This window comes from Crocodylus siamensis, chromosome 6 (assembly GCF_052110815.1).
Source record: "Crocodylus siamensis isolate JL-2025a chromosome 6, ASM5211081v1, whole genome shotgun sequence".
NCBI classification, from domain to species: Eukaryota; Metazoa; Chordata; order Crocodylia; family Crocodylidae; genus Crocodylus; species Crocodylus siamensis.
The window spans coordinates 29,382,888-29,408,573 of NC_143400.1; the positions used below are offsets into that span (position 1 = coordinate 29,382,888).

The 25,686-nt window shown below is 50.5% G+C and overlaps 1 protein-coding gene across 3 annotated transcripts; it reads right to left on the reverse strand.

Moving 5' to 3' along the window:
• Positions 1 to 109: 109 nt before the first annotated feature.
• Positions 110 to 24,108, reverse strand: NCAPH (non-SMC condensin I complex subunit H). 3 transcript variants are annotated; one of them, XM_090055343.1, is made up of 18 exons: positions 23,852 to 24,108; positions 22,862 to 23,105; positions 21,740 to 21,833; positions 20,685 to 20,777; positions 19,617 to 19,755; positions 18,434 to 18,552; positions 17,945 to 18,137; positions 15,808 to 15,899; positions 14,739 to 14,944; positions 12,800 to 12,948; positions 6,375 to 6,481; positions 5,560 to 5,682; positions 5,135 to 5,242; positions 4,137 to 4,301; positions 3,899 to 4,015; positions 2,087 to 2,169; positions 1,589 to 1,664; positions 110 to 764 (listed from the first exon to the last, which is right to left on the reverse strand). In XM_090055343.1, exons 1-18 carry the CDS (start codon positions 24,015 to 24,017, stop codon positions 705 to 707), a joined length of 2,334 nt encoding a protein of 777 aa, XP_089911469.1. In that variant the 5' UTR covers positions 24,018 to 24,108; the 3' UTR covers positions 110 to 704. The 3 variants fall into 3 exon arrangements, with proteins under 3 accessions (XP_089911469.1, XP_089911470.1, XP_089911471.1); XM_090055344.1 differs by lacking the exon at positions 23,852 to 24,108 and adding an exon at positions 23,445 to 23,594; XM_090055345.1 differs by lacking the exon at positions 23,852 to 24,108 and adding an exon at positions 23,436 to 23,540.
• Between the last annotated feature and the right edge of the window lie 1,578 nt (positions 24,109 to 25,686).

The window sequence follows — 25,686 nt, forward strand, 5'->3', positions numbered from 1 at the left end:
TGCCAGTGAAGGGGAACAAGGAGCTGGGCATGGGGGAGAAGGGCAGTGGGGGCACAACAGACAAGCACTCCCAGGTAAGAACCACTGCTCTGGGCTCCCAGGCACAGCATACATCACCATTACAGCCATTTATTCCAAGGCAGGGCTATACAAAAGGACCAATTTATCTTACGGGTGAAACAGGCAGAGGTGCTAATTACAAGGAGACTTAAAAATTACAAGGAGGGGTGGGGTTATATACAGGAAGCCATTGCTGTGCTGTCACAGAGCAGGTGGCAGCACCCCAAGGAGGTTGTTACTGCTGCAGCCAGGATACCAAGGGGCTCTGTGGAGGATTAATTTGTGGGATTCTAGTCCCCATGCTACTGCAAGGGCTCCAGGCTCTCATTGCAGGGGTCAAAGCCTGGAAAGAAGGCAGATTAAGGGATGCCTACTGTGTATGAGTGGGGTATGGGACCCCCAGGACTTAAGAGGCTGGATAGTGCAAGTGAAGTAGCAGGTGACAGGTGGAAGAGGCTGCAGCACCTGTGCTCACCCTAACCCAGGGCCCCATGAAGCTCAGAAGTCCATGGGATCTCCATGTGGCACAACCCAGAGAAGAGAAGACAGGTAGAAATGAAGAGCCACTGTTGCACAATAGCCAGGTTCCTGTGCTGGGTGGGGGAGGAGGGGATGGTGGCTCCTCTCCCAGTAGGAGTGCTATTTCACTGCGCTTGCTGGATGAGGACATCGGACAGGTCCTCCACACCCTGTAGTCTCAGGTTCTGAAAGACAAGAGAAAGCCAGCTCATGCTGTGAGCTCTTGCCCCCAGCTCCCACTAAGCTAGACCCATTTTCTGGTGTGACCTGAAAGACCCGAGCGTGTCAGGGAGAAAAGTATTAGCTGTCTGACATGCAGGAGGGACATTTCAAAGAGCTCATGGATCAAGTCTGACCTGGCATGGGCCCAGTACAGAGTCACAGCCATTCCCAATCTACAGTGTTGCTTCCACAGCAAAGCCCATTGAGATTTGCTTGAAGGGTCAGGAGCCTGGCCGGGCAGTGCTTGCCTTTGGTCCATCTGGCCCCCATCCCACCTGATCTCCCCTCAGTTTTCCCCTCTAGCCTGACCCAGTAACAGTGGAACAGCTGTGAGCAGAGTGCAGTGACCACATCACCTGCGACTGGGACAGAGCTGGACACAATAAAAAGGCTCTAGAGCTGTGGGGTCTCTGTACTCCCTGCCGCATTGGCTGCTCTGCTTTATGCTTGCTCCCTCATCTGCTGCATGCCACATGCATCTCTCCATACCATGCCCCAGCTTGCCCCATTGGCCAACACCCCTGCTGTAGAAGGCACTCCCAGCAGTTCAATGCTATGCCATGAAAGCTGCCCAAGCAGCAGGGGGAAAGCACGCAGGAGAGGCTTTAGGAGGTGACATCTGCCCACTTCCATCCCACTCCTCCATGGTCTGAGACAGCCTGAGTGACACTTGTACTTTCCTTGTGGATCAGGTCCTAAGCTGAGGCAGCCACATTTGTGCCCAGATCTTGGAAGCAGAGACCACCCCCACTCCTCTCCTTGCAGCCACCAGGGGACATGGACTCACCTTCTCATTGGCCAAATGCAAGAGGCAGGAGAAAGCCAGAGGGATGGAGAGGTTCTGCGCCATCACGGAAGGCAACCTACATTCCAAAGTGTGGTGGAGAGGGTTAGCTGGCAGCTGGAGCCACAGCAGGGGAGTCCATCCTGCTTGGCAGGTCCCAGACCAGTTCCAGCCAGCCTGAGGCTGCTCCCCTCATGAGAGGCACTGCCCCACACCCCTGCAAGCCAGCCCATAGAGTACCAGGGTGGAAAGGCTCTCCATCTAAGAGAAATGGGTTCCCTTAGGAAGTGCCCAGGATCCAGCCAGCTGTCTTCAAGGAAGCAAACTAGACAGCAACTCTGGCTCTGGTTATTTATCCACATTGAGCAGCAAGTGCAGCTCTGAAGTTCAAAACCCCTCCATGTTACGTTTATGCTACAACGCACTTGTAACTGCACCACAAATAGGGAAGGTGGTGCACTATTGTATGGACCATGAAATGGGCAACAGTGCCCCACATACCTGTGCGGCAGCTCCTTTGTGAGGTTACTCAGCACCTTCTCACCCATTACCACTGCCGCTACCTCTTCCTCCGCGTCTTTGCTCTGCTCAGAGAGAAAGATGACAGGGCAGCGCTCAGACACTCAGCTCCACTATCACCATATACCACAAGTGTTCACTCAGGACCTCAGAGTGCCATTTTGGTAGACAGTGGCAGGCACAAGTCATCACTGGGGAAACAGCTTTTTCCTGAACCAGCCCTGCCTGGTGTCCTCCAGGTGGGAAATGGACACAGCTCTTTCTAAAAGAGTGTCCTCAGGCCCTCACTGTTCAACATCTCCATCAGCAACTTGGATGAGGGGGTGAAAAGCACCTTGTTCAAATTCATGGATGACACTAAGATGTGGGGAGAAGTTGGCATGCTAGAAGGGAGGGACAGGCTGCAATTGGATCTGGACAGGTTACAGGTGTGGGCGTATGAGAACAAGATGGGATTCAATACTGACTAGTGCAGGGTACTGCACCTGGGGAGGAAGAACCGGCACCATACCTACAGGTTGGGGAACTCCCTTCTCATCAGCACAGAGGCAGAAAAGGATCTTAGAGTCATTATAGACTCCAAGATGAACATGGGCCGCCAATGTGGGGATGCAATCAGGAAGGCTAACCACACCTTGGCATGCATCCACAGATGCATCTCAAGCAGGTCCAAGGAGGTGATCCTCCCCCTCTATGCAACACTGGTCAGGCCGCAGTTGGAGTACCGTGTCCAGTTCTGGGTGCTGCACTTCAGGAGGGATGTGGACAACGGGGAGAGGGTCCAAAGGAGGGCCACTCACATGATCAGGGGGCAGCAGGGCAGGCCCTATGAGGAGAGGCTATGAGACCTGAACCTGTTCAGCCTCCACAAGAGAAGTCCAAGAGGGGATCTGGTGGCCGTCTATAAACTGGCCAAGGGAGACCAGCAGGTATTGGGGGAATCCCTGTTCCTCCGAGCACTACTCAGACTAACAAGGAATAACAGCCATAAGTTGACAGAGAGTAGATTCAGGCTAGACATACTTCACTGTCAGGGCAGCTAGGATCTGGGACCAACTTCCAAAGGAAGTGGTCCTTGCTCCTACCCTGGGGGGTCTTCAAAAGGAGGCTAGATAATCACCTTGCCGGGGTCATTTGACCCTAGTATTCTTTCCTGCCCGTGGCAGGGGGTCAGACTTGATGATCTGCTCAGGTCCCTTCCAACCCTACCAACTATGAAAAGGAGCATCTCCCCTCAAAGAGCCACAGGCATCATCCACAGCCTCATCCAGGCTTTGGTAAAGCAGGAGGAGACCAAGTTGGCATCCTCCTTGGAGCTCTTAGGCATTTATACACATAGGAAATCCAGTGCAAGCTTAGAGCAGGCTTGATTAATCAAGTCTGCTGAGCAAGCGAGCTGATGTGCCCAGCACTGCTTTGCATGCATTCAGCTAAGTGGCAAAACGCACATCAGTGCTGAGAAAATGGTGGCAGTGAACTAACACACATCAAAGGTGTGTTGTACCAATGTGCATGTCACCATTTATAGGAATGCATACACTGCAGCATTTAAAAGCACCTGGTGCAGTGGCACATGCATGTGTAAAAATGCCCCTTATGTCTACAATGGATTGCCCTGAGACAGGCCAATCTATACCAGAGGGAAGGGGAGTAAGTACTACATAGGGCTTGAGAAGGTTGCATGTGCTGGTGACAGACTCCTCGGTGTGGCCATGCAGCGAATAGACAGGGCTCCCACATTACCATGTGGCAGGGGCAGCCTGACAAGGGGCCAGCATGTTTTATTGTACCTACCTCTGCCAGCGCTTGCTTCTGCTTGGCTTCAGTCAGGAGGTCCCACATGGTCTGCTTGAGTTTTTTCATGTCCATCTTCTTGGCCATCTTGGCATACTGAATCTCAATCTTGTTGACCTGAGGACAGACATGCTGGGCTAGGGTGGGGCAGAGGCCCCAGTCAGAGGTGGGGGTGGGGACAGCAGACATCTGAACACCTTCCTGGACCGACTCCAAGCTACCCTGTGCCTGTTCTCACCTTTTTAGGCTCTGTGACCAGGTTGGACTCCCCGTAGGTCATGATGTCAGCCCTGTTGCCATCGATCTCCTGACTGAAGCCCTGGGCAATGTTGGCAGTGAGCTCGAAGTCCCCGATCTGACCCCCAAAGTCTGCAGGGTCATTGTCATCATCACTGTTGGCACACTGAGCACAAGGCAAAACCCAACATGGTGAGGGCACACGTGGACTTGAGCTGAGGGAGACTGTGTCCCCCAACCAAGTGGGGTGTTCTCCCCACATGCCCAAACCAAGCCCTTGAACTAGAGTAAGATGGACACATTTGTCCAGGGGGCTTGGAAATGAAGAGGGATCTTGTATCCATGCCTGGCAGCCTCTCTTTGCCTGGCAAAGTAGCTAACAGACCCCCTTTGTGTACATCAACATGTCTGTCTGCAGCCTTTCCTGCAAAGCACGAGCAAATGACTTCATGGAGACCCAACTACCATATTTTCCTCACACATAATAGGCAGGAAAGAACTGTATTCTGCCTTTCTGTATATTATATTCCAGGACGTACATGTGAGGAAACAACGTACCTGGAGCAAGACAAACAGGGAAGACATCAAACAGGCAAAGGATGAAGGAAGGCATTCACAGCTGAATGGAATTCATGGACAACTACTAGCCATGGCTAAAGCTGGAGAGATGCAGGCTCGTGACAGGAGGGGTCTGCCAGAGCCTGGAAGAAAGTCCATGAGGTTTTCAGAGACCAAAACAGGTCACTTTACTGGCAACCCAAAACGCATGGGAAACCAGAAGAAAGACCTGCTCGAGGTATAGCTGTGTGAAAGGGAACAGAAGGTTTGTCACTGGCAAAGAGGAATAAGCCTGAAACAGTGTCTCAGCAGAGGTGGCCACAGAAGTTGGGAAGCTCAGAGTCAGCCTGACCTCAATATTATTGGAGTAGAGTGAAAGTATCATGTCTGAAGGGGGGTGGATTTTAGTCAAAGCAAAGACCCTGGCCCCATCCCAGTTACCTGGGAAGCAGGACAGAAGTTGGAAGCATCACTGGGGTTGTTGTAATCGTACTCTCCAATCTCATCACTGTGATCTGAGGAGCTGCTCTGCGTGGACATCCTCCACAGCTAAGGAGAAGACAGACAGTAACAGCTGGGTGAGACAGGGTGGATGGCCTATGCAACCCAACTGGGACAATCTAGCCATGCTCTCTCACCCCCAAAGGCACCCAGGTTCTCTCTTCTCCAAGTCTACTGCATCGCCTGCTCTCACATCCTCCCCTCTTCATCCCACACAAACAACCACAGCCTGCTAAGCATCAGTGATGGACTCCTCTGTATTTAAGGGACCTTCTCTTGCCCAGCTTCTTCTATCACTATATGCCCCTGCTGGAGAACCTTGGGCCAGCAGCTAAACACCAGCAGGAGCCAGAGAGACCACACACCTTGGCATCTGGCTTGAGGAAGAGCCTGTTGAGGCTGCTGGGATCATAGTGGAAGTCAGCTGGGAGCGTCGTGCTCTTCTTCTTCTGGCTTTCAAGGACAGATTTGGCCATGGTGGTAGCTGCCTGTTGAACGTCATTGCTGGGTTACACCAGGGCTGGTTCCAGATCAAGCACCTCAAGCCTCAAGGAAAACCACCTCAGACCTCTCCCGCTTCCCAGTATGTGGGAGCTCCAAGTTCTAACCTCAGTGCTAAGTTGCTTGCACATCTAGAGCTCTAAAAACCAAGGATACAGAAGTGGATCCTCAGAGCTTCATGTTCCTCAGTAAAATAGGGGCAATTTAAGAGGAACCTTAAAACTAGCAGTGGTCCAACTACAAATTGAGGCTCTTATGAAAGGGAACAAAGTGGGGCACCATGGAAAGAGTCATCATTGCATTATTAAATATGTTATAAATAACAATGTTGACAAAGAGGTGAACACTGGGTCCCCTTCATTCCTGTTTGTCCTAGAAAGCTGTGCAAGAATAAGTTAGCTTCTACTTCATACGTACTTGCTAACTGTTCCAAGGGCAAATCTGAAGACACCCCCTCCCCCCCACTGGAAGGCAAAATTGGATCTAAAATACTTCGTTGCTGGAGGGGAAAGATACCAGGAAGAAGCCAGTGTGGCTTTCAGACCCCAGAGCTAGACACACTTGTAAGTTAACAAGCAATTAGAAAGTTCAGGGGTAGCTTCAGAGTCAAAGTCTCAATCTACAGGTTAAAAAAAAAAAGTCAGAACCCATGCCCCACATTTCAGAGTCCAGCACATACCCTGGTCTCCTGGAAATAGGGTTCAAAGTTGACTTCCTCATCAAAGTTGATTTCAAAGACTTTCTTGGCATTCTTCTTCCTGATCTCTTTATCAGCACCTGCCTCCACTATGAAGAAAAGGCAAGGAAGGAGTGGAGAAAGGGGAGTTACAGGTCAGTTCTGGGTGCAGGAGAATTTAGACAATTTGCGAGTACTGCTAAAAATTCTCTCACTGTTCCTCAGGGAAGGGTCAGGCAGAGGGAGACACTCCACACTCCTCTCCAGATGAGGAGAGCTTCTCTGCAATAGCAGGGAAACTAGACTCCAAAATGGCATCAGCCTTTCTATTCTACAAGCAGAAAATTGCTTGATCTTGGACACCTGAGGGTGGCTGTAAGCTACACTTGGATTCTGTATTTTCATGCCTCCAAATTCACTCTTTGTTTTTGGAAGGCCAGATACAAGTTCTCTCCAGCATCATGGCCCGTTGCCTGCCTCCTGGGAACACAGAGCATCCAGAAAGTGTGACATCCTGGGAGTGGCAGCAGGAACTTCCTGGTATTGCAGAAGAGCAACCATGCTAGACCCCAGACCCTTGTAAGGACAGTAGCAAAAAACTGTTCCTTACATGAAAGCATATTTATAGTAGATGTTCCTGTAAGTGTGTTGCCTGCTCCTTGGCAGAGATGCATGGGTTCACACGTGTTGTGCCCCCAGGAGCTGAAGACTCCCCAGTGAAGAGCCAAGAGGTAAGAGCTGAGCAGAGAGAGAGGGCAGGTGAGTGCAGGGACGCTTGTAGGGAGCTGAGGGCATGCCGCACCAGCTAAGTGGACCCAACCCCCGCCCCTCAGTCCCTACTTAGCCGAGCCCCACAGGGAGCCCTGCGAACAGAGAGCGGAAACAGGTGTGGCCCAACTAAGGCATGGAAGTTCGCACAGAGAGGCACACAAAAGGCGCCCAGAGGGCTGGTCCAAGAAAGTAGCCTGAGCCCAGAGGCCTAAAGAGCAGCTGCTGCTGAGATCAGGGAAGTACAAAAAGTACCTCACACCCATGGCAGTGACCTGCCATGCCCATCAGCTTCTCAAAACCAAGACCTCCACCTTGACAGAGCCTACAGTCCTGGCCCTGGACTGCAGGGGCTGCCTGGTGCAGCAGCAGCTGCTGACATGCAAGAATGGGAGCACCACCACATGTGGGATGTGCTCCTTAGGAGTCCCTGGAGGGGCAAGCGTGGGAGCTTGAGGAGGGTGCAGAGCTGATGTACCTCATCAGCGCTCATGAAGATTACATTGACAACTACTGCCAGGCCCTACTCCAGCGAAATGTAGGAAAGGAAGAAAGTGAAGGAGGAGGAGGAAGAGGTGGCCACAAAGAAGATGGGCCACAAAAACACCCCCCCCCAAGCTACCTGGAAAATGATGGTCTCCAGCATGCAGAGCTAGGGCCACTCCTCCCCTACCACTGCATAACAGGTACACTCCCCTCACTACACACAAGGAGACATTGGAGGAGGAGGTAAGTATTCCCACCCCTAGGAGGAGATGCCAGGTGGTGCTAGTGGGGGACTCCTGAGGGGTACGGAGGGACCTATCTGCCGGTGGACCCCTTAGCCTGAGAGGTCTGCTGTCTCCCAAGACGTTGCGGAGAGGATCCTCAGGCTCATCCGTCCCTCTGACTATTACCCCATGCTTCTCATCCATGTGGGAATGAATGACATGGCCAGGGGTAACCCTGACCAGGTCGTGAATAACTACAAGGGGCTGGGCTCAAGGGACTAGCTCAAGTAGGTTTTCCTGGGCACAGACCCAGGAGGGAAGGCTGCATGGAAGAGGTTAACAGACACCTCAGACAGTGGTGTTACCACAAGGGGTTTGGTTTCTTCGACCACAGCATGCACAAGAGACAGAGATAACTCTTAGGACAAAATGGCATTCACCTCAGGTGGAGAAGTAAGGCCCTGTTCTCAGCCAGGATGGCTGATCTATTGGACAGGGCTTTAAACTAACTTTGCTGGGAGACAGGTAAACTCCAAGTGGAGCATGCCCAGGGACTGGCACACAGGAAAGTTCCCTTGCGGAGGACAGTAGCACAACTGTTTTTGAAAATGCTAACCAAACAGTTCTCCCACAGCGTCTCAGGAAATCAAGGGGGTCAGTTGGGGGCATCAGCTGCCTGTACACCAATGCCAAGAGCATGGGGAACAAGCAGGAGGAGCTAGCCCTCTTGCTCCCTAGTGGGCAATGTGACCTGGTAGGGATCACAGAGACCTGGTGGGACTCCTCACATGACTGGAGCATAGCCATAGAGGGCCACACCCTGCACAGAAGGGACAGAGTAGAGAGAAAAGGCAGAGTGGTAGCTCTCTACATGAGAGAGCAGTATACCTCTCTGGAGGCCGACATTGGCTCCAAAGATAAGGAGCTTGAAACCCTCTGGGTCAAGCTTCAGGGGGGCGAAGTGAAAGAAACCTAACCGCAAGCATTTACTACAAGCCACCAAACCTAGGGGAGGAGCTGGATCTGTAGTTCTTTAGAACTGATAGAGGCCACACACGCAAGGGACTTAATTGTCATGGGTGACTTCAATTATCCATAGACTGGAAAGAACACTTGGCTAGGTCAGATCATTGTTTCCTGACCGTCTGTAATAGAGGAGCTCTTCCTGACCCAAGAAGTGCAAGGGCCAACCAGAGGTAATGCTCTCCTAGACTTGGTCTTGGCCAAGGGAGATGATCTGCTGTGTGGCTTGAACACTGAGGGTAACCTGGAGATCAGCAACCATGAAGTTATCAGGTTCACTGTCCACTGCAAGGTCGACAAATCAACCAGCAGGATTGAAGTCCTGGACTTCAAAAATGCTAACTTTGACAGGCTCAAGAGCGTTAGTAAGGGAGGCAATGCGGGACCACAAAGGGAAGGCAAACGGGGTGCACAAAAAGTGGCCATTGCTCAAGGATATGATACTCAAAAGCACAAAAGAAAACCATTCCTGCAAAGACGAAAGGTAGCAGAAGGGCTGGCAAGCCCTCCTGGCTTAATAGGGACATTGCGGTTCTGTTAAAAAAAGAGAGGTGTATGCACAATGGAAGCTAGGGATGGTCCTCAAGGAGAACTATACAACAGTGGCCAGCACTTGTAGGGAAATGATCAGAAAAGCCAAGGCAGTGACTGAGTTTAGGTTAGCCACAGAAGTCAAGGACAATAAAAAGTCCTTCTTTAGGTATGTAGGCAGTAGAAGGAAAACAAATGGAATTGTGGGACCCCTGCTTAACACCTTGGGACAGCTAATAACTGACATTCAGGGAAAAAAACTGAACTCCTGAACGCCCACTTTGCTGCGGTATTTCACCAGATCAAGCGGAAAGTCAAGTGAGATAAGGCTTACAGGGGAAATGCCAGGACTGACAACTTCCCCACTGTGGATGCAATACCAACCAGAAAAGCTAGACATTTGTAAGTCAGCAGGGCCAGGTGGACTTCATCCAAGAGTGCTGAAGGAGCTGGCTGAGGTCACTGCAGAACCTCTGGCAAAGCTCTTTCAGAATTCATGGCACACAGGGGAAATCCCCAAGGACTGAAAGAAGGCCAACATTGTGCCCATCTTCAAGAAGGGGAAGAGGGAGTACCCGGGCAACTACAGGCCAATGAGACTAACCTCCATCCCAGGGAAAATCCTAGAAAAAGCTCATAAAAGAATCTGTGTATCATTCAGAATCTTACCTTCTCCAATATGCTTGCAGAAGGTAAGATTCTGAATGACAGCCAACATGACTTTGTCACAGGTAGGTCTTGTCTTACCAATCTCATTTCCTACAACCAAGGTCTCTTGCCACCTGGACAAGGGAGACTAAGTAGATGTTATACACCTAGACTTCCTAAAGACATTATCTAGTATCCCATGATACCCTTGTAGGAAAAACTGGAAGATTGTGGGGTCAGCTGCTTGACGGTTCAGTGGGTGGGAAACTGACTACAGGGTAGGACCAGAGAGTTCTCTGGAACTGATCTGTGTCATCCTGGTGCAAAGCGGCCAGTGTCCCTCAGGGGTCTGTGCTTGGACCAGTGCTTTTTAACATCTTTATCAATGATTTGGATGGGGGAGTGAAAAGCTTGCTGGCCAAGTTCACGGATGACACCAAGTTATGAGGCAGCGTGGTCATGTCAGAAGATAGGCTGCAGATACAGGTGGACCTGGACAAGCTTGAGAGTTGGGCAGACCAGAACTAGATGAAGTTTAACACTTCCAAGTGTAATGTGCTCCATCTGGGGGCAAACAACCCTTAGCATACATACAGGCTTGGTGGTGATATCTTGACTTGCACCACAGCCAAAAGGGATTTAGGGATAATGATTGACCATCCAATGAATGAGCCATCAGTGCGATGTGGTGGTCAGCAGGGCAAATAACACGCTGGTATGGCATCAACCAATGCATCTTGTGTAAAACTAAGGAAGTGATACTCCCGTTATACTTAACACTGGTGAGACTGCAGTTTCATAGTGCTTAGGGTTGGAAAAACCTAAACAGATCATCAGGTCCAACCCCCTGGCCTGGGCAGGAATGGGTGCCGCGGTCGTATCACCCCAGCCAAACATCTGTCCGTCCTCCTCTTGAAGACTCCCAAGGTAGGAGAGAGCACCACTTCACTTGGGAGCCCATTCCAGACCCTGGCAGCTCTGACTGTAATGTCTCCTGATGTCCAGCCTGAGCCATCTCTAACTATTTGTGGCCGTTATTCCTAGTAACTCCATGTGGTGCCAGGGGGAACAGAGCCTCCCCCAATTCTCACTGGTTCCCCGTAGTGAGTTTGTAAATGGACACCAGATCCCCTCTCAGCCTTCTTTTGTGGACACTGAATAGGTTCAGGCCCTTTAGCCTCTCCTTGTAGGGCCTGCCCTGCTGCCCCTTGACCATGCAAATGGCCCTCCTCTGGGCCCTCTCAATGCTAACCACGTCCCTCTTGAAATGTGGTCCCCAGAACTGGACGCAGTACTCCAACTGCGGCCTGACCAATGTCACATATAGGGAAAGGATCACCTCCCTGACCTGCTTGTGATGCATCTGTAGAAACATGACAAGGTGCAGTTAGCCTTACTGACCACTTCCTCGCATTGGCGGCTCGTGTTCATCCTGGAGTCAACAATGACTCCAAGATCCCTTTCTGCCACCATGTTGACAAGAAGGATGTTTCCCAGCCTATAGGTGTGTTGCTGGTTCCTTCTCCCTAGATGCAGTACATTGCACTTGTCTGCAATGAACTCCGTCCTATACTCTTCTGCTCACCTCTACAACCTGTCTAGATCTAGCTAGATTCTGTCCCTTCCCTCCAACGTGCCCACCTTGCCCCACAACTTGGTGTCGTCAGTAAATCTGGACAGTGTGCATTCCACGCCCATGTCCAGATCACTGATAAAGACTGAGCCCTGGGGGACTCCACTGCCCACATCCCTCCAGGTCAAAAATGATCCATCCACCACTACTTTCTGGGTGCGACCATCTAGCCAATTTGCCACCCATCTGACTGTGTAGGCCTCAATGCCGCAGTCACCTAGATTTTTAAGATTGGAGTACTGCATCCAGTTCTGGGCGGCACACTTCAATAACAACATGGAAAAACTTGAGAGGATTCAAAGAGCCACCCATTTGATCAGAGACTTGCAAGACAAGTGATATGAGGAAAGGATAAGGGACCTGGGGCTCTTTAGCCTAAAAAGAAGGTTGATAGGGGACTTGATAGTGGCTTACCGCTATATCAGAGGAGTGCATCAGGAGCTCAGTGAACAACTGTTCACTAGGGCATCCCTGGAGAAGACCAGGACCAATGGATACAAACTCCTGGAAGGCTACTTCAGGCTTAATACCAGAAAACTCCTTCACAATCAGGGTGTCCAGACTGCAGAACAGACTCCCTCCAGAGGTGGTACAGTCACCTACCCTGGAGGTTTTCAAGAGGGTGACTGTCTAAGTCTCTCTCTGGGGTCACCTAACCCCAGCTGTCTTCCTGCCTAAAGCCGGGAAGCTGGACCAGATGATCTGCGAGGTCCCTTCCACCCCTAACAATCTATGAATCATACTATAAGCCTCATCAAGAGGCCCCAGACAGCAGATGGGAGCTCATCTCACCCTCAACTGCTTCAGGGGTTCCTCAGCCAAAAGCTACTGTCTCATAAACAGCTGAGGGAAAGTTAACATTGAACAGTATGTAGTAGAGATCATCTCCACTCTGCCACAATCACCCTAGTTGTGAAACCTTTTCATGGGAAAGAGGAGCTAGAAGAGCCATCATGTTCTCACACTGGTTAGAAGCCTAACTGGAAAGCAATGCATGCTATGCTATGTAGGCCCTATGCCTACACTTCTCATTGAGTGGCTAGGATGCCAGCCCTCCACAGTTGCATAAGCTCGGACCCAGATCCATAGTCTGAATGGCCTATCAACATACGTACATTTATGGCGAGGTTTGAATCTCCAGTGCTCTGGGCCAGCCCACATTGACATAATCTGGGGGCTGAAGTAAGAATATTCCCCAGGTTTCATGGAGAGGTGGAGGCACATGGTGGTGATGTCTCCCTCACCCAGAGGGACCACGTTCTTCCTGGAAAGAGAATGCAAGCTGATATAGTTAGAATACAGGCAAGTCACTCCATTCAAAAGACACCACTGCCCAATGCAGGGGACAGCAGGACAGGCATGTCTGCCAAACAAGATCTCATTCAGATATGGGTTGCTCCTCCCCACTGGCTTCCCAAGTGTTAGCACAGACAAACCTCAAGACACGCCCCAGTTTTGGAGGGTTGATTTATTAATGATCTGGATGCCAGCATAGAAACTTCAAGCAAGCATACAGACAACATGAAATGGGAAAGGATTGTGAACATGTTGGAGGATGGGAGCACAGTTCAGAAGGATCAACAGGTTAGAAAGCTGGGCTGGAGCTGACAGGATGAAGTTCAATGCTGATAAAACAAGGTGCTGCACTGTGGGAAGAATAATCAAAACCCCCAAAACAAATTGGGTGACACTTGGTTGGATGGCAGCTCTATGGAGGATATGGGAGCCTTGGCAGACCAGACTTGGTAGGAGTCTGAAGTGCAACACAGCTGCATAAGAGGCCAGTGCAGTTTTCAGATGTACCTAATGTTTCTACTGATGCATGTCATGGGAGGTAACTAATCATGCCTCTAGTCTGCACTGGTTTGGCCTCACCTGCAGTACTGTGCATAGTTCTGGGCTCCACATTTTAAAGAGGACATGGAGCAGTTGGAGAGGGTCCAGGGGCAGGTGACAGAGGATCAAGGGCTTGGAAGGCAAGTCATACAAGGAGAGTCTGAAGGAGCTAGGTATGTTCAGCTTGCAGACAAGGCAGTTGAGAAGACATGATAGCAGTCTTCAAAGGTTTGAGGGACTGCCATAAAGAAGCGGGGGGAGGAAAAAAACCTCTCTTGCTGCAGAGGAGGACATGGACCAATGGCTGGAAGTGGCAGCAAAAGATTTAGATTAGATCTCAGAAAAAGCTTCTTTCCCATTACAGCAGTGAGTGAGTGGAATAGATGCCCAGGGGAGTTGTGGACTCTCCTTCACCAGAGGTGTTCAAGAACACTGGACAGGCCCCAGCTAGATGTAGCTATGCTTATGCTCCAGTATTTTGGGCTTTGCTAGTTGCCACATGGGGCTGAAGGGAATTCTGTCCCCACAATCCTGTTGCTGCATGCATCAGAGGCCTTAAGCCTACCTCAGAGACACCAAGTGTCGGTTGCAGCCCAAGCTGGAAATGACTGGGCTATGCCAATGCTTCTGCTGAGACTTAAAGCCAGAAGGTCTTGCCCTTCCACTCAGGGTTAGACCAACACCAGATTTGGGGTCAGGAAGAAATTCTACCCCATGGTCAGATTGGTATGGAGTGGGGAGAAGCGGGAGGATTGCCTTCCCAGGAAGAAGGCCATGCAATCCACTAGACTCTCTGTAGCAGCTGGACGTTGGCTACCATGGTCTACCTTCTTCCCTCATAGCAGGTTTGGGCATGATGTCTCATGTTGGGTCAGGTGTGACTGCAGTTTTGCTAGGAAGCTGGCCAATGGATTTAGACAGGATGGTTTGGATACAGGCCATCCTGCTTTAGGCAGGGGTTGGACTAGATGACCTATCAAGGTCCCTTCTAGCCCTTTGTCTCCAATTACTGGGCGGCATGTGTGTATCTGGTAAGTATGTGTGGTAAAAGAATTTTAACTGCATAAGGTATTTAAAGCATTTCAGAGGCTGGGCGGAGCCTTTTGAGGAGAAGGCAGCACAGCTGAAGCAAACAGGGTAAGTCACCGAGGCTTATTCCTAGAGCAAGAAATCCCTATGACCTACAGTCCAACAATGCTACCCTTTCAAACCACTCACTTCATGCCTTCATGTGCCATCTTGAAGGCCTCAGGATCCTGTACAAATTTGCCCAGCTCCCCTGCCATTGTCCTGTCTAGCAGGTCTGCGTCGAAGTCATCCATCACAGGGGCATCAGCACAGTTGTCAGGCTCATCCTCCATGTCAGCGTTGACATTGAACGCCTGGTCACTCTTCTTAAATTTTTCCAGCAGAGCCGACACCGACTGCAGCTCAGGAACAGCAGCCAAAACCAAGAGGAAAAGAGCATGAGAGAGGAAAAAGCGAGAAGTTACATACTCCAAGACAGGATTCAATACCAGGTCACATGGACTTCCAAGGTAGGGCACTGTTAAAACACATGTTTAACACCACAAGCCACAACAACCAAGGCTGGTGACATACTAGTTTTCAAGTGGTCCAACTACAGAAAGTTGGTTAATGCAGGCAGCCTCGAAGCCTGCTTCTAAAAGATTTGAGCAAGGCTTTGAGGAGGTTACAAGCAGCCCAGTTAAACAGAACAGAAGCAATGAATGCACCAGCTAAAGCAGTGGTAAGATCACATTAAAACTAAGCAAAATGCCTGGGAGGAGACATTATACAATAAGAGCTTGAGATCTTCACAGTGTATCTAAGGGTGTATTTGTAGTTTTGGCTTAAGTGCATTGTATTTGAGAGCAAGAAATCCACAGTCCCTTCTCACCCCCCTCCCTCTTTTCTTAGGGAAGTAGTTAAAGAGACTTGTGAGGAAAGGTGGTAACAAGCCAATTCTAAAGTGGTGACAGAAGAACCCCGTTTTCCACTCTGAGCCATTCCAAGCAGCTTGAGTTGGTCTGAGACCCAATCCCTCAAGGACACAGAACAAACTTGGCCTACAGTCCCCAAGTGAACAGATGCAGGAAAAAGCTCCCCATTTTCCCATCCCAAAGAGGCCTTTCATAGAAACAGAGGAGCCTGGCTGGAAGGGACTCCAGAGGTCACTGTCTAAACCCCTGCCTGAAGGGGATCAGCTCTGTGCAAACTTTGGTAGGCTACAGCTCATGTGGGGCACAAACTACTCCTGACAACTCATGTACCTCAACAAACTCACCTCGTTGTGAGATTCGCTGTCCCATTCGGTGAACCGGAGGCTAGCAAGGGAAGGGCAGATGGGACGGTTCTCAATGCACTTCAGCAGGAGTGCTAAGAGGTGACAGAGTGCACAGAGCTAAAAAGTAACTGTTACCAGAACAGCTTGCCTCACCCCAATACCCAGAAGCTTGGGTATTGGAGAGGGAATGCCAACTCCCCCCCACAAAAAAACAAAACAAAACAAAACCAACAAAAAAAACGTTATCACTACTCTTGGTGCATCTCTACAGAGCATTCTAACCTTGGTCACCCACCAAGTTGAAGCACACAGCGTAACAACTGTTATGCTACTTGGAGAAAATGCAGATTTCCCTGCCCTGCAAAGGAAGACACGGATTTTTTATTTTAAAAATAGAGAAACCTGCAGATTTTGCACTTTTGCAAATAGCTCTCTACAGAAGGGCAACAGGCAGTCAGGCAGGGGCAACCTGGAGAGCAGCTCCCACAGGTTGGGGAGGGAGAAATTGACACCCCCACAGGGAGGGAGCTAGGCAGGACTGGGACTACTGCCCACCTAGGGAGCATGTAGGGCTTGGGGCTAGAATGTACAACTACAGAGGCCTGGCAAGGAGCTAGATAGGGCTACAGGCAGCTTGTCCAGTGGATGGGGAGGGGTGGGGACAGCTTCCAGGCTGCTGCATGCATTGGCAAGGCATCCCCTGCCCATGTACCAGTAGTAAGGGACACAACCTCATCCTGCCGCCCTTGCTCCAGCTACATAGGCAGGGGATGTCTCACAAGGGCAGCACAGAGCTTACAAAGCCAAGGAGCTTTCCTGCACAGCTCCACTTTACCCTGCTGTGTCAGTCACACCTTCAGGGCTGCAGAGGCCCTGGGGAAGGACAGCAGGATGGGAAACCCAAGCCCACAGAAGGCAGCCTGCCTCCACCCTACACAGATCTGGGGGTCATGGTCCCCCCTGCCCCCACTGGGTGTGCATGGAGCAGCAGAGAGCTGCCCCTTCCCCCCCTGCCCCCAGTGCCTGAGCCCACAGCAGGCAGGCAGCAGCGGGGGGAAGCCAGGCTCCATGCTCTGCTGCAGCAGCTATGCTCCCGCAGGTGGCAGCTGGGATTTGGGTGCTGCTGCAGGAGGGCAGGGGGCTGTGGACCTGGTTCCCTGGCCCCATAACCCTTACACTGTGGCTCCCCCCTCTGTCAGGGCTGAGGAGCTATAGCTTGGGAGTGAGGGGCCTGGACCCATGTTCTGTGAGCTAAGGGGGCCAGAGGAGCTCTGATTTTCTATGATAAAAAACCCAAAAAACTCAAATACCAAGATCTATAGGTATTTATTTTATATTAGTGATTGAGGTAGTGGTAGGCTTCAAAATTGCTTTAAAATTGTAAATGTATCAGTTGAACACAATGTTCTCTTGATATCTATATATAGTGGCCTTTCATTTAAAAACAAAACAAGAAAAGCAGAGAATTTGCAATTTATCTATTTTTAAAGTCAAAGAAAACCAGGATCCCTGGACAGGACAAACTCTGTGGCTAGCCAGGGATCTAAGATGTGAGCCTGGAGACTGATTATACTGAGTAATGCCTGAATAACAGAGCCAAAGAACCCACAGCCAGATAATCCAAGTAAGCCGGCTGGCACTGAAACCTGAACAGATTGTTGAGTGCCCATTGTGTTGGGAGATAATGAGCAGAAGCATTTACTGCTGAGCTTGCACAATGCCAGAGCTCACACTATCGCGTACATTTTTCCTCTCCAAAACACTAAGCTCGACAAAACTGAGGTGTATTTTCTGAAGTGGGAAACCCAATTTCTACACTGGAATAGAAGCATGGAGCTGCTGGAATGGCCATCCAGGGCTCTCCTCTCTGGCAGGGGTAGAGTTCAGTTAACCCTCTCAAAAGCCACTGATTAATTGGTTGTGCCACCAAAAGTTGCTGTAAAAATTCAGCAGTAGCTGCAATGGTGCCAAGAGGTTGAGCCCAAAGCAGCCAGTGAGCTAGCTGAGGGTGTGCAAGCTGGTCTGCATTCAGCTTTTGGCTGCGACTTTCCTTCATTCTGCTTTCCCAAAACAAGGTGTGGGTCATATTCGAAAGGAGCATGCTGCAAGAGACAAATACAGAATCATGTGCACTTACAGTTAACGTCTGCCACCTTTACAGGTGCAGAGCTCGGGGACTCAAGCATCATCTCTGAAGATGAGAGAGGTGTGACCTTGGATTCGAACTGGAGCTCGCTGCAGTAGCTGTGGATGTGTAGTGTGCTGAGGAAGATGCCAACCATGCTACTCTCATCAAAGGAGGCTGCTGATTTCTGAAGCATGGGATCAACCTGTATGTGAATGTAAGGGGGGGTGGAACAGGGGGGTGAGATAGGGGCAAAGAAACCTCAAGCATGAATTTGAAAGGAGTATCATGCTTGCGGCTGGATTGTCTTTGGGCTAAGGCAGAGCTTGGGAACTCCACCCCGACTGCGCAGTACAGAATGGAGAAGAGCACAAAAGAAAAGCTTGCTGTGATTGTAACAAGATCATACATGAAGGTCAAAGCCACCATCTTAAGAAACAGGCCCAGTGGAGCCAAGGAGGAGGACAGATCAACACAGCAGCCAAGCCCTTTGGTACCCACCTCACATTTCCAATCAGTCTCCGGGACGTTGAGGTTACTTGGGTTCTGCTCGATGGTTTTGTAGAAGTGCTTCTTCTTCGTGGGAGCTTTCTTCCTGGCTTCCAGGGTGGCAGTTCCATCTAGAAACACAAGACTACTGAGGTGGGGGGTAGCTAAGCTGCTCTGGAGTTGGCCGAGGTGCTAACAGAAGGCTTCAGCTCAGTGCAATTCAGTCACAGGCTGTCACGTGTGGACCCACCTCTCCCACAAGTTTGCTTCCCATTCCCCCAAACCTCAACCATGCCCTAGGGATTTGTTGCAAAACTATTGCAGGTTCAAGTGCTTTGGAGAAAAAACAACTAACTGCATTACAGTAATTCTAGGAGCAGAAACAGATGTCCTTTGTGCCATCATGAAAATTGTTATGGTGGCACAAAGGCCAAGCAGAAAGTATGTGTCCCTTGTCACACCACAAATGCCCCGAAGCCAGAGCTGTAATGAAGGGGGTATCAATCTCTGCTGCTACTTTGCAGTAGATGTCTCTTGCTTTTCTGGCATGAGAGCGCTGGCAGCCTAGAGCTACCCATGCTCTCTAGCTGCCCTGGGCAGGTGCTCTGGGGGCTTGAGGGGCCCAATCCTGCCCAGGATCAGACCCCTGAAGCACCGAGTGCTGGCCCGGCCTTCCCTGCTTATAGAGATGTGATCCCAGGATCTCCAGGGTGCATCTCAGGGAGCAGGGAAACTTGAACTTTGCCTGCCTTTCAAGACCCACCCTGGAGATCCCAGGAGGTATTTCTCAGGAAGTGATCCAGCATAGAAATTCCCAGGGTGCACAGGACTGGGCCTATCAAGCACCAAGGAAACATGTTACCTTGTGTCCTGAAGTATCCATGAGCAAGATAATGGGGGATGCGATTCACCCGCTAAAAGGACAAAATTCTGCACAGCTAATCCATTTCATTTGGATACATGTTGGGTTGTTTTAAAACAAAAGCTCATATAGGAATGCCCAACTGGTCATCTATTGTATCCTGCACATCTCTTCCCATCTTTTTCACTCACTAGTGAATACTGCTTCCTGTTTCATACAAGAATGAAGCCACAGACTGTTCTTGAACATTGCCTAGAATGAAGCGGTATTCATTCCGTGGCAGTCGCTGAGCTCAAGAACCAGATCCCTCTCCTCTGAACAGAGCTAGCATACCCAAGTCTTGACCATCCTCTTCTCTTGTAGATTGGGAATCTTTGCCCAGCCCACCAAGGACTTTGTAGACATCAGCATAGACAGCATCCACACGGACAGCATAAATCTTCGCGCTGGCATCCAGGGTGCCAGCTGCCATCTGTGTAATGGAAAGGAGGTGGTCAGGGAACATGAAGGATGTAGGATGGACAGCGAGGAAGGGTCTTGCCTCACTGGGATGAGCTATCAGCTAAAGTTGAAATGGGAGCTGCAAACCCAAGATGCTGCAAGGCATTTGCTTTATACCCAAGTCTGACAGGAGAGGAGAGGAGCAGAAAGCAAAGGAAATACTGAAATAATTGGGATTGTCTAAAAGAGAAGACCAAAAGGGAACTTCCGTCTTCAAATACTTGAAAGGCAACTGATGACGGAATAAAACTGGCTTCCCTCTGTGGCCAGAGAGCAACAGCCTTAAGCTGCAGTAGAGAACATTGAGACTGGAGATGACGAGAACCTTCCTGACTGACAGTGACCCAGCATTGGCACAGGCTGCCCAGAGGGGGGAAGGGACCTCCATCCCTGGAAATGTTTGAGAGCCAGTTGGACAGAGAATTGCCTAGGATAGTTTAAGTGTTCCTGGAGCAGGGGCTGGACTAGAAGCCCTTGTGATGTCCCTTCCAGCCTGACTTTCCAGTGATCCTAAGGTACTGGCAGGCTTTTGAGTGGCCATTAACTAGAACCTGTGCTTTCAGCATCACATGAGTAAGCATTTCATGGATTGTTCTTTACTCTTGAGTCTGAATCACCCAAGTACGCTTCTCCTAAGCTACTCATGAGCCAGCCCCAGCCCAGAGAAATGCTTTGGGGATGCTCAGTAATTTCCATGGATCTTAATTCCTCCTATAGCTGGAGTTACTACTTCAACAGGAGAAGAAAGGTCCTCTCCATTATCTACCAGCTCTGGACTGCAGAGTTCATACAGAGTCTTGTTACCTTTCCTTTGCCCTGGATATATTTGAGCTCATCTCCTCAAGCAGATACCAGAGGCAATAGGGCACTGAAGGGATCAGACAGTACAGGACCTCTCACCTTGAAGTTGGTGAGTTCGGAGTCCTTCTGCTTGAGGATCTCTGCCATGTAGTCAATAAGATGCAAGCCAAAGGCATTTTTTGTGGTGATTTTCTGTAACAGAACAAAACAGGAGCTTTTATTTCTGGAAAAATGGCATAATTCAAATCTACAGCATGTGGGGAATCATTTAATTGAGGTGTTCCTCAAGGAATCTTATTCTAATACTAGTCAGTTTCTATCAAGGAGCTGAAAGTAAATGTCTTGTTTTCTCTTATCCACCCTGGAATAACACACCCTTTGTTTTTGATAAGCAAAATGAAGGGGAAACTAAAATATTCCCCCCCACCCCCCCGTCATAGCTGCACAGACAGAGGCTGATCTTCAGCTGATTCTCATGCCCTTTTCTGCTTAATTGAAGCTGAAAGTCTAGCTGCTGCTGAATACTGGTTTCCACAGGTGGATCTATGGTTGAAAAGAGCTAAAGGGCCTCCAAAGCTGTGAATTAGGCGAGAGACCCAAAGCAGGCAGTAGACGACAAGACTGTCCTAAGAAAGATTAGCTCGATTACTGGACCATTATGACTATGAAAGAGAAATGAGTTATCTTCTCTGGAGTGAAAAGCAATGAGCCATTAAGTCAATGGACCACCACAGGTACCTGAATAGTAATGCAAGAATCAGAAGCTGGGTGTTACTAGACCAGGCAAAAAGTCAGTCATCTTGCATAATACACCTGTCCCATTTTGAGGGAGAGGACCAATTTTTGGGAGAAAAAAAGGCAAGCCTTGTCCAAGAGAAAAGATGGTATTTCCTTTCCCCAGTTATCCCAGAGCAGGACCCCATCATCGTAGGGACATGGAGACTGTTCCAGCCCAGAAGGGCTCATAATCCACAACACAGATGCTTTTGCCTCCCCGCTCCAGATAAACCACCCCCTCCCAACAGTAATCCAGCGGGAATCCTAGAACTCCTGTTGGTGCCTGCCTAAAACTAATCCATTTTAAATGCTCCCAGCCCGAGGAATAACAAGCTGGCCATCTTTAAAGCTGCCTCAAGCCACAGCTTTGAACTCACATTCTCTGCAGACAGCTTAATGCAGGTTGAGTAGTGATCTGAAATCTGAGTGTTTGTCAGTCTTGGGATCACCGGCAGAGAAGTGTCTGCCTGCCTGAAGGAAGACGAGAACCTCTGCTTTAGAGAGCTCAACACTGGGCACCTCCAGAGAACACCACAGGTAAATGTCGTGTCCTGGGCCACATCTGCCCCAGAGAGCTTCTGGAGGGCCAAGGGCCTCAGGGATGAGATATGTAGCAGGCAACCCCACCAACCCAGCCTGAGGTACAGATCATATCCCCCAACCAAGAAGCAACCATGGTTGGGTTTGTGCCCCCTGCCTAGGTTGACCACATGTCCCAAACTGTCCTGCCTGGCCTTGCTCCTGGGAGCCGTGGGGCGAAGTGCACATGCACAGGTGTGTGGCAGCAGGTAGGGCCAGAGTAGCTGTCGGGATGTGCTGGAGAACATGGTGCCTTTGTCATAGAAGCTAACCAGGCAGATGGGTGTAAGGCCAGGGCAGGCAGAGCCAGCCCTGGCCTTACACCCAACCCAGGGGCTCATGGCTAGGATGCAGCTGTAGGTGCTGGAACAGAGCCAGAGCCATGAGTCAGACAAAGCCCCTGCAGCACCCCCACAAGCCCGGCTGACACTGCGGCCCTAGCTCTGGTGAGAAAAGGCACCATGCTCCCCAGCATGTCTTGGACCCAGGCCGCACGTCTCCCCATCCCAGATTTACCTAAAATAGTTACGGTCACCCTGCCCCTTAGTCCTGAATTATGCTCGTCAGCCCATCCCCTTAACCCCTTATCACATCTGTGTCTGCCCACCCACCCTGCTCCTCCTCCACCCCAGATCACGTCTGTCTGTCCGTCCACCCTGCCCCGCTTTAACCCCGGATAATTTCTGTCCCATCCCTGCCCCTTTAACCACCAACATGTCTGCCTATCATTCCCACCCCTTAACTCCAAATCATGTCTGTTCATCCATCTTCCCCTGCTTTAACTCCAGATCAGGTCTGTGTCATTCCCCCTTCCCCCCCAAACCCAGATCATATCCCTCCATTATCTCTTCCCTGCCTCTTTAACCTCAGATCGTGTCTGCCCTCACCCCACGGGCGGAGCTCTGCAGCAGCCCTCTTACCTGATAGCAGGGGACTTGACCAAAAGGGGCGACTCAGTGCTGCTGAGCTGCAGGTCGAGGATGCGGGAGCGCCGACGTTGCTTCCTCTCCTGCTCATCATCATTCCTGGCCAAGTTCTCCAGCTCAGGGGTGCTGCCAGCACTCAGGGCCTGGGGCCGGGTGCTGGGGGACACAAACACACTATCAAAGGATGGGGCGGTGCTCAGGGAACGGCCAGCAGACTGGGGCGTTGAGCTCATCTTTGCTGTAAGGTGAGGGGATGGGATGGAAGCAAGATAAAGTTTTTTTTAGGGAATCAGTGACCTCCAGCTGCCCCAGTGAAACTCCACAGACCTCACCTACCAAGGCAACCTGCCTTCCTCCCCAAAGCAACCCCCAGCTCCTCTACTTCCTTGCAAACACATCACCCTCCCCTCCCAATCAAGTGGCTAGAAATTGCAGTGTGCAGATAGGATAGTGGGGGCCATATTTCCTTGCAGCTTCTCCCAATTCAGTGAAGTGCACCCTCCCCTCCACACCGTATTTCAAAATTTAAGGGCACCCCCTCCAGTCCCGTATTTCCTTACAGACACACCTTCTTTACCTCAATCCAGTAGCTGGAAACTGCACTAGTGCACAGATACACAAGGAAATAGGGCCCCACTACAGTGTTTCCTCGCAAATACACATTCCACCCCCAGTTCCGCGGTAATTTCAATGCACAGATACACAGGGAAATACGGCCCTGCCACAAGCACAAGCAAATGAGCTGGGGGAGACCCGCAGCAAGAGCGCCTCGACCACTAGCCACCTGCCAACCAATCATCAGGGAAACCTTAGCATATTCCCGCCTCCCGGCCAATCAGCGAGGTCTCGCCGCACAGTGAATGAGGTAGTCGCTACCCCCCAACCCCGTTTAGCTCGCGGCACTCGCGCTCTCCCCTCTGCTCGCCACCGGCACCACCACCCCCGATCGCCCCTGCATAAGACTGAAACCCCAGCCCCGCTCACATGCTCCGCTCCGACCACGAAAGCTTAGCCTCGCCCGATCCGCCTGCGCTTCCCTGTTCAAACAAGCGCGCGCCACCCCACCGCGCAGGCGCCAAGCGGATCGTGTAATCACGCTGGTAACGGCTCCGGCGTTAGGGGCGTGGCCTGCGGTAGCGAGCAGCGCCATCTTGTTCGCGTTCGGCCGCCATTTTGTGCGGCGTGGGCTGAGGGCAAACTCTTCACACCGTCCTTTTGCAGGGCAACCCTTCCTATCCCTTCAGGTAAATGCAATTTAATGCTGTTACAATTATATATTTTAATTATGACAAAATATGACAAACAGGGTGCTGTTGTTCACTGAGTCCCAGGTAAGACTACTTAGCCAGGAACCTCCATCTCTGAGCAGGAGACAGGAAACCAGCAAAATAAAGTCCTGTATGTATATATAGTGCATAAACTTGTGGAACTCATTGCCATAGGAGGTGGTGGAGCAGATAGCATAGCCACATTCAACAACGGGCAAAATAAATCTAACTGATGTGTTAAACTTGTTGGTGTCACTGGGCATAACCCTAGGTAACTCAGAGGGATTGAAGACCACGAGTGTCGATGAAGCCCCTCTGCTCTAGGCCCAGGCGAGCCAGGCCCCCCCCTCCCCGAACTTTTTGTAACCTCCTGTAACACTGAAAAACAGGATGGGTAGTAGGCAAGCTGAAACTCCCTAAAACCGTTATCTGTGGAATGCAAGGGCACCGCTCAGAGAGAGAAGGGAGGAGGGGAAAGGGCGGGTGGGAGCCAGCTAGTGGAAAAATACTGCTGGAAGTGACCAGGGTATAAATATACACTGTTGCAGGGCTAGGGGCGCAGGATCTGAGACAATACAGTCTCCCTGCGCCTTTTACTTGAGCTCAAATAAACTCTGTCTACTTCTCCCCCAGTGTGTTTATTGGCGCGACGCACACCGGGCAATGAACCCAATTGTTGCCTCCCTCGGGCACCTTGTGCCGGCAACAAACTAAAATAAATAATCCAAAAATAAAAGCTGGATTTCCCCCCCACACACACAAAATCTACTCTAGAAGGAAGGATGGAAGAAATGGCGCCTGCCTGAGCTATGAGACATTATCCTAGGGAAATGTCAAGTGACTTGGGAAAGGAAGTTTTCTTGGCATATGGGAAAGGCGAGACAAATGTGTGTGATTTTTTTTTTCAGGTACAAAACCGTGAGAAATTGAAGGGCACAAGGTGAAAATGGAGAGAGAGAGAGAGGTTTTTTGCTAGCACAAGCTGATCTAAAGCTAGCCAAGGGACAGGGAAAATCTCCCTTGTTTGCCCCATTGTGAGTGTTCTAATAAATGTTCGTAGCTGTAGTTAGAATCAGAGAAAATGAGGGTGGGAAGGGACCTCAGGAGGTCACATCTAGTCCAGCCCCTGGGACTAGCCCCAACTAGATCATCCCAGCCAAGGCTTTCTCTGCTCAGGTCTTGAAAACTTCCGCCACCTCTCTGGGTAGCCTGTTCCAGCATTTTACTACCCTCCTGGTGAGAGTTTGCCCTAATATCTAACCTCAGTTTCCCTTGCTGCAACCTGACACGGTTGCTTCTTGTTCTGTCATCTGCCACTGCTGAAAACATTCTAGCTCAGGGGCAGGCAAAATTTGTGTCACAGGCAAAATCTGGCTGGCAGTAGACTCCATTTCCCAGCAGCCCCTGCCTGCATGGCTGGGGCCAGTTTCCATGGAGACTCTAGCAGCAGCCTGGCTATGATAGTCTGGGGTTGGGGTTTCCATGGAGACCAGCCAGGCTGGGAACTCCTGCAGGGCTGGGCTGGGTGGGATCTTGCAGTGGGGACACCTG